General features: G+C 42.0%; 1 protein-coding gene across 2 annotated transcripts in view; it reads left to right on the forward strand.

Annotated features, from left to right (window-relative positions):
- Window positions 1-9,226, forward strand: part of FBLN5 (fibulin 5) — a 125,613-nt gene extending 116,387 nt beyond the window's left edge. For both annotated transcript variants that reach the window (XM_088455567.1, XM_088455568.1), the window contains exon 11: window positions 7,613-9,226. In XM_088455567.1, coding sequence (XP_088311693.1) covers window positions 7,613-7,774 — 162 coding nt within the window. In that variant the 3' untranslated portion in view covers window positions 7,775-9,226. The remainder of the gene's footprint in view (window positions 1-7,612) is intronic.
- Window positions 9,227-9,507: the final 281 nt, after the last annotated feature.

The following is a 9,507-nucleotide window of genomic DNA, read 5'->3' on the forward strand; positions in this document are numbered from 1 at the left end:
GGCACTTTCATGTAGTCCCCCCTTCTTAATTATTTTCTCCAGGACACAGCAGTGCTTCGCACTCGTCCTGAGTGTTTACCTAAGGTTGTCTCTAAGTTCCATATCAATCAGGAACTGGTGGTCCCAGCCTTTCAGTCCCCTGATCTTACAGCAGGGGAGACTTCGTTGGACATTGTCCGTGCTCTCAGAGTTTATGTTGATCGGACTGCTTCTGTTCGAAAGTCCGACTCCTTGTTTGTCCTCTTTGGTTTTCATAAGAGGGGTTGGCCTGCCAACAACCAGACTTTGGCCCGTTGGTTTTGTCTGTTATTAGGGAGGCTTAGATACAAGAGCATTTACCTGTTCCAGCCTCTGTTAAGGCTCATTCCACTCGTTCTGTGGGCCCTTCTTGGGCTGCTAAACGTGGTGCCTCAGCTGTTCAGCTGTGTAAGGCAGCCACTTGGTCTTCGGTTCAAACGTTTCTAAGATTTTATGCGTTTGACACCTTTGCCTCTCAGGATGCATCCTTCGGGCGCAGGATTCTCCTTTCTGCACAGGAGCGTCCCCGCCCTTAGTTGAACTGCTTTGGGACATCCCCAAGGTCAACCCTGTGGACCCCCTATGGACCCTGAAGTAGAAAACAAGAGATATGGTAAGAACTTACCTTTGTTATCTCTGTTTCTACGAAGTCCATAGGGTCCACAGGGCGCCCGCCCTGACGCACCTGGCTTCTAATGGGCTGTGTTGCTGGTCACCGGAATTTCCGTCTCCTTTTTCTGTGAGTATGGTTTCTTGTGTGTTCCAGTCTTCCTTCTCTCTGTTCCATATTCTCCTCCGGCCTAGGCTGCTTACCAACTGAGGTGCCTGTGGCTCGGGGGCGGGGTATAGAGGAGGACCCAAGTGCATCCTGGGAGCTAAAAGCTTAACTGTGTGGTGCCCATGGATCCTGATCCAGCTATATCCCCCAAGGTCAACCCTGTGGACCCTATGGACTTCGTAGAAACAGAGATAACAAAGGTAAGTTCTTACCATATCTCTTGTTATTACACTGTATACAGACATAGGACATTACACCCCCAACATGTCCTGACCGCTGTACATGATCATAATACACATCTATTACACTGTATACAGACATAGGACACTACACCCCCAACATGACCTGACCGCTGTACATGATCATAATACACAACCATTACACTGTATACAGACATAGGACACTACACCCCCAACATGTCCTGACCGCTGTACATGATCATAATACACATCTATTACACTGTATACAGACATAGGACACTACACCCCCAACATGACCTGACCGCTGTACATGATCATAATACACATCTATTACACTGTATACAGACATAGGACACTACACCCCCAACATGTCCTGACCGCTGTACATGATCATACTACACATCTATTACACTGTATACAGACATAGGACACTACACACCCAACATGACCATAATACACATCTATTACACTGTATACAGACATAGGACACTGCACCCCCAACATGTCCTGACCGCTGTACATGATCATACTACACATCTATTACACTGTATACAGACATAGGACACTACACCCCCAACATGACCTGACCGCTGTACATGACCATAATACACATCTATTACACTGTATACAGACATAGGACACTACACCCCCAACATGTCCTGACCGCTGTACATGATCATACTACACATCTATTACACTGTATACAGACATAGGACACTACACCCCCAACATGACCTGACCGCTGTACATGATCATAATACACATCTATTACACTGTACACAGACATAGGACATTACACCCCCAACATGACCTGACCACTCTACATGATCATAATACACATCTTTTACACTTTTACACTGTACACAGACATAGGACACTACACCCCCAACATGTCCTGACCACTGTACATGATCATAATACACATCTATTACACATTATACAGACATAGGACACTACACCCCCAACATGTCCTGACCGCTGTACATGACCATAATACACATCTATTACACTGTACACAGACATAGGACACTACACCCCCAACATGTCCTGACCACTGTACATGATCATAGTACACATCTATTACACTGTATACAGACATAGGACACTACACCCCCAACATGACCTGACACTGTACATGATCATAATACACATCTATTACACTGTATACAGACATAGGACACTACACCCCCAACATGTCCTGACCGCTGTACATGACCATAATACACATCTATTACACTGTACACAGACATAGGACACTACACACCCAACATGACCTGACCGCTGTACATGACCATAATACACATCTATTACATTGTACACAGACATAGGACACTACACCCCCAACATGACCTGACCGCTGTACATGATCATAATACACATCTATTACACTGTACACAGACATAGGACACTACACCCCCAACATGACCTGACACTGTACATGATCATAATACACATCTATTACACTGTATACAGACATAGGACACTACACCCCCAACATGTCCTGACCGCTGTACATGACCATAATACACATCTATTACATTGTACACAGACATAGGACACTACACCCCCAACATGACCTGACCGCTGTACATGATCATAATACACATCTATTACACTGTACACAGACATAGGACACTACACCCCCAACATGTCCTGACCACTGTACATGACCATACTACACATCTACTACACTGTATACAGACATAGGACACTACACCCCCAACATGTCCTGACCGCTGTACATGATCATAATACACATCTATTACACTGTATACAGACATAGGACACTACACCCCCAACATGTCCTGACCGCTGTACATGATCATAATACACATCTATTACACTGTATACAGACATAGGACACTACACCCCCAACATGTCCTGACCGCTGTACATGATCATAATACACATCTACTACACTGTATACAGACATAGGACACTACACCCCCAACATGTCCTGACCGCTGTACATGATCATAATACACATCTATTACACTGTATACAGACATAGGACACTACACCCCCAACATGTCCTGACCGCTGTACATGATCATAATACACATCTATTACACTGTATACAGACATAGGACACTACACCCCCCAACATGTCCTGACCGCTGTACATGACCATAATACACATCTATTACACTGTATACAGACATAGGACACTACACCCCCAACATGTCCTGACCGCTGTACATGATCATAATACACATCTATTACACTGTATACAGACATAGGACACTACACCCCCAACATGTCCTGACCGCTGTACATGACCATAATACACATCTATTACACTGTATACAGACATAGGACACTACACCCCCAACATGTCCTGACCGCTGTACATGACCATAATACACATCTATTACACTGTATACAGACATAGGACACTACACCCCCAACATGTCCTGACCGCTGTACATGACCATAATACACATCTATTACACTGTATAAAGACATAGGACACTACACCCCCAACATGTCCTGACCGCTGTACATGGCCATAATACACATCTATTACACTGTATACAGACATAGGACACTACACCCCCAACATGTCCATAATACAGTTTTGTTACAAACTGAGTCAGTAATGAAATATAAGTAATGTAAGGTACAGATGTGTCCATATACATCTATCCTCCGTGTGCTACAAGTCACGTTACACACAACACGTGAGCGTCTTTTCATGCAACTTTTTCCCTTAAAATGTATCTTATTCGCAAAGAGATGTGAATAGGACTCACAAGCAGCTTCTGTGGGTCTTTCTATTTACTAGTATCTATATATTTGTCATATAAAATGTAATTACTCAAATAAGCTATATACAGTAGGACATATGTTAATATAACAGTGAAAGAAAAATATACAAATACATAGAAATAAGATGATAGAAAAAAAAAGAAACTAAATATAAAACATTGTATATGGCAAAATCTAGTGTATATCAATCTCTCCTGATTGTGCCTTATAGAGAACAGCATGGCTGAGCCAATTACACCATGGCGGTCCCTTCTATATGTCATTAGTAACATGAATCAAATCATATGAAATGATTGGAATCCGAAATAAAATGTTTCATCTCCGAATAACCTCATCCTCAAATAAATACTGGGGTGTGTTCTGTACCCGCAAGGGAAGTGTTATTATATAGGCAGTCTGTACCCGCAAGGAAAGTGTTATTATATAGGCAGTCTGTACCCGCAAGGGAAGTGTTATTATATAGGCAGTCTGTACCCGCAAGGGAAGTGTTATTATATAGGCAGTCTGTACCCGCAAGGGAAGTGTTATTATATAGGCAGTCTGTACCCGCAAGGGAAGTGTTATTATATAGGCAGTCTGTACCCGCAAGGGAAGTGTTATTATATAGGCAGTCTGTACCCGCAAGGGAAGTGTTATTATATAGGCAGTCTGTACCCGCAAGGGAAGTGTTATTATATAGGCAGTCTGCATCACAAGTTATCCAACAAATATGTCCCAAAGTATAGTGTTAATAGTAGTGTCCTTAATAGAATTCCTTAAAGGCATTGTAAGTTTGGGGTGTCAGAACAACATAGGGAGAAGTTTGGGACCCACTATCAGTTTGGGGTGCACTTATGAATTTTGGGCAGATGACATTAGCAGAAGTGAGTGGGTTCTTCCCTTCTGGATATTAATCCCTCTAGAATCCAAAGGAAAACTCAATTATAATTTGGCACAGTACAGTCCTCCAGCCGCCTATTGCGGGGGCGTGTCACAGCTTGTAACTACGTCTCTGTACGCAATTTCACTGGCACGGCGACTTACTCCCGATGGACATTCTGAGCAGCCATAGGGTTGCTGAGCGATTCGATGTGCGGACGTCTCTGTACAAATTATAGTGACTGCGGTATTAGCAGAAATTTTCAGTAGAGCTGCGTACAAAGATGCATCCATGGCGAGATTAGCGTCCACATCTGGTTCTGGTCCTAAAAGAGGACTTTCTCCTGTAACATGATACCATTTCCTGATTGTCTGTTGAGGCTTCCTCCTTATACAATCTCCACTGCCAGCGGCATCACCATCCCTTCATGACGCTGCGAACAATACAGACATTGCCGGATAACAAGTACACATAACTATATACATTATTACTATGCACCTGACCTATTGGAGGTTCCTCCTCTATCCCAGGGCCCCATCCACAAACTGTTGCAGACTTGTTTTGCAAGCCTACTGTATGCATTCTTATAGTGATCACTCTAGCACCCTGCACCTGTCACAACCTGTGCAGTTCCTCTTTCCTGCTTGGGGTGTCGCTCTCTGCGCTGGTGCTTCTAGCACACAAACGACTTCATCTCAGCATTATGATGCTTTAGCTGAATGTGCTAGAATCACCAGAACAGAGAGCGACACCCCTGGCAGGATAGAGGAACTGCACGTGTTGTAACAGGTGCACAGTGCTAGAATGAAGACTATCTTCCATAGATCTGTGCGAATGAGCGCAAAGCGGAGTTTGTGCTTTTTAAATGACCCCTATTGTTGCTAAACAGATGCTGTGACATGGCCCCTACATTATTATCTGCAGCTTTTCTGTAGAATTGATAATTATTTGTTTAACTAATGAGTTTTCCATACATTCCAGACCACATAAGGTTATCACTTGCTGACGTATAGAGGAGCTGATAGCTTTTATTTACCGTACTATAAATATTGCAGTTTCCACTCTTTAAGACACAGAAAGGAGAGCGCGGCAGGGTTACACTTATCCTGCTGGATACACAGAGACATAATGAAACAACGCTACATCCTGTTTGTTGTGTGATAGCCTGTTAGGTCTCATTGTGTAACATTTGTGTCTTTGGGGCCTTATTAACAGTATTTTGTGGGAAATCTTCCAAAAACAGCTGTTTTCAGCCATTTCCTGCAACAATATAAGTATTTCCCTAATGTATGAAGGTGGATATCTGCTGGGTCCCTGATTTTTTCTATTGCAAAAGCAGCCCCCACAGGTTTATATGGGGGCTGCTAAATTGTGAAATGAGGGGGATCCAAAAGGGAGTGGGGTGCAGCTTACACACGCATGGTCCGATGACCGCACATTGCAGTACGAGCACTGGGTCCTGAGCTGGAAGTGGTCACACACACACTTTGCAGGGTGGGCTCTATGGGAGCCTGTGTACCTGCAGCAGTTTAATACATCGCCCCGATAATTCAGTTCCTGTTGCTGCAATACGCGGCTAGAGAAAATTATTCTTGTCGGATCTATTTTCAGGACATTAGTAAATATGAGCCTTTGTCTAAAGCAGATGTAATATCGTCTTCCAATACAAGGCATAGAACAAGCAGTACAGCATTCGTGTTCTGACGCATTGTAGCGTGGAAGTAATACACGGGGAGAAGTCAGCGTTGTAGGATGACAAGTTTCAGGATGTTGCAAATAGTATTACTGTGTTTCGCAGATATGTCCATGTGATAATAATTCTTGCCAACTATTATAAAGTGCCGGTAGGTGCAATACTGTGCACAGTGTTTGCAGTCTTCAGCCGCAGCCAGTCAGTCAGGAAACTCCTCAGAGGTCATGTGATGGAAGAAGGGGAGATGTGTTGGGGTTTAATGTTATTAACATGTCAAAACGTCACTTGTATCCTCAGGTAACGGAATGATGATAAATAAACGTGTCATTTTTGTGGATTGTGCCTTTAAATTGTGGACACAGCATAAATCTCAATTTATAATTGATTCTTAAAATAGTACAGGACTCGTTTACTTTGTTTAGTCTTTATGATGGTGGATAATGGTTAAAGGAAATAGATACATGTTGCCTCTTGCTGTCATTGATCACCAGTTTCTGACACTAGGATACTGATATGTCTGTATGTTATTCCTTCTCCTACATGTAGCGATCTGCTTATTATTATACCTCCATTGCTCACCTGTCTGGTTATTATTATACCTCCATTGCTCACCTGTCTGCTGATTATTATACCTCCATTGCTCACCTGTCTACTGGTTATTATACCTCCATTGCTCACCTGTCTGCTGATTATTATACCTCCATTGCTCACCTGTCTGCTGATTATTATACCTCCATTGCTCACCTGTCTGCTGATTATTATACCTCCATTGCTCACCTGTCTGCTGATTATTATACCTCCATTGCTCACCTGTCTGCTGATTACTGTACTTCCATTGCTCACCTGTCTGCTGATTATTATACCTCCATTGCTCACCTGTCTGCTGATTACTGTACTTCCATTGCTCACCTGTCTGGTTATTATATTTCCATTGCTCACCTGTCTGCTGATTATTATACCTCCATTGCTCACCTGTCTGCTGATTAACCTTCATTGCTCACCTGTCTGCTGATTATTATACCTCCATTGCTCACCTGTCTGCTGATTAACCTTCATTGCTCACCTGTCTGGTGATTATTATACCTCCATTGCTCACCTGTCTGGTTATTATACTTCCATTGCTCACCTGTCTGCTGATTATTATACCTCCATTGCTCACCTGTCTGCTGATTATTATGCCTCCATTGCTCACCTGTCTGCTGATTATTATACCTCCATTGCTCACCTGTCTGGTTATTATACTTCCATTGCTCACCTGTCTTACATATTGATCAGATTTCACTCCTCTTGTACAGCAAACTGGGCCCATCAGTGCTACACTGGTGATGACGCGACCAATCAAAGGGCCCCGTGACCTGGTCCTTGACCTGGAAATGATATCAGTGAATACCGTGGTTAACTTCCGAGGCAGCTCCATCATCCGGTTGAGGATATTTGTGTCCCCGTATTCATTCTGAGCCAGCGCTACTCTGGTGTGACCAGATCCTCCCTTTCCTGATACGCAGCTTCCTGACTTATGGACCAAAGATGGAAGTCTACCTGCAGATAAAGGCATCAATATTGTAATAGCAGGAGCCAAATCCCCCCCATGTCATTGTATTTAATGATTTTTTCAGAGAAAATTATTTTTTATTTTAAAAGGGGAAGGGGAGGGGGGCGGGAGTGTTGTGGAGACTTTTTGTAAAAACGTATTGCTGAAGCCTGTACCTTGCAGTAATCTGCTGTCTGTATACTGGTGTCGTGGATAGGCGTTGCTGGTCTGTGTCTGCTAGATGGCCATAGGCTGACAGATTACGCTGTTACTTATTGTCCATCCTACGTATACTGACCGATAATCGTTCAGAATGGTAATAAAATACTCAGTAATGCCTAAAAAAATTTGATTTGCGATCTTTTGATTTTCACAATGTTCCATCTGTCAGAGCGTCCTTCTGCAGATACCAATCTAATCTCGCCAGTGCCTGGTAATTACCGATGGTCTGGGAACCAGTCTCCTGATGGAACTTTATTTGATTTTGATGTTTTATCTGTGAATGTCCTAAGATAAACGATTTCTCACTACCGATTACTGGTACTGTAAAATTTATTAAATCATGACGATAAATCGCTCAATATATAGAGTCACTTCAGGAATCACTCAGACCATCGCGCTATTTGTCAGGCCGAGGGTGTGGGACTAGCGTAACATAGCGCCACCTTCAGGTTGTGAAATGGCATTGCACATATCAGTGACAATTTAGCAGAAATTGTTTTGGAGAAACATTTATTTCTGTTTACTAACAATCATTACAAAATTGTTACAAAGTGAGCGGGGGTGGTTGTGTACACAGGCAGACACAACTTACTAGGTTGCACAATCTATAGTAAAACCTTAATCATAACAAAATGTTTCAGCTTTACATTAGTTGTGATATTTTAAAGAATATATATATATGCACACAACAATATTTATGTAGACATGATCACATTGAATTAAACCATTAGATAATGTATATTGTGATACATGAATAATGTTTATACTGTGATAAGATTATGGAAATGAGATTGCTATAATCGGATAGCAGTGGTGTCATCCATTATTAAGCAGACCATCGTGACATCATTTGTTCCTAATAATGTTTAAATTCCTGTATAGAAATAAAATAGATAAGATTTGGGTTTATACTTTTATTCTCTATGCAGATAATGCAAAATATAATATCCTTATGGTATATCCCATAGGTAACGGTCTCCGCCTTTAAATCCTTACAGATTCTGTTGCATCAGGAAAGGGGTTTATTTAAGCAATACAATTTGTTCTTATGTTTTTGTTTACTGGGAAAAATAAAATGGAATTTATTAATGGAAGGTTGTTATTTTATTTTATTTTTTTTGTGAAGAATTTCATTAAAGACAATTTTTGGAATATGGATCTAGTAGTTCATTTTACACCAGTATTATCCATCACATCTCTAAAGTTATTGCCACTTTAAATCTACAGGCTTCATCGCCAAGATCAGGGCGGTTCACAGAAATAACACCCCATTACAAATACCCCATAGTTGTCTGGCCACGCCCACCTCCGCCACTTAGTCTTATGCTCTCTGAATCCGGCATGTACATGCTAGATATCCCGCTCATTATATCAGAACTCCCTTGTAAAACACCAATTTTATATCAGCACACATCCTGTGTATATTTATTCGTTCAT

The sequence above is a fragment of the Taudactylus pleione genome, unplaced genomic scaffold (assembly GCF_031769625.1).
Source record: "Taudactylus pleione unplaced genomic scaffold, aTauple2 ptg000660l, whole genome shotgun sequence".
Taxonomy (NCBI): Eukaryota; Metazoa; Chordata; class Amphibia; order Anura; family Myobatrachidae; genus Taudactylus; species Taudactylus pleione.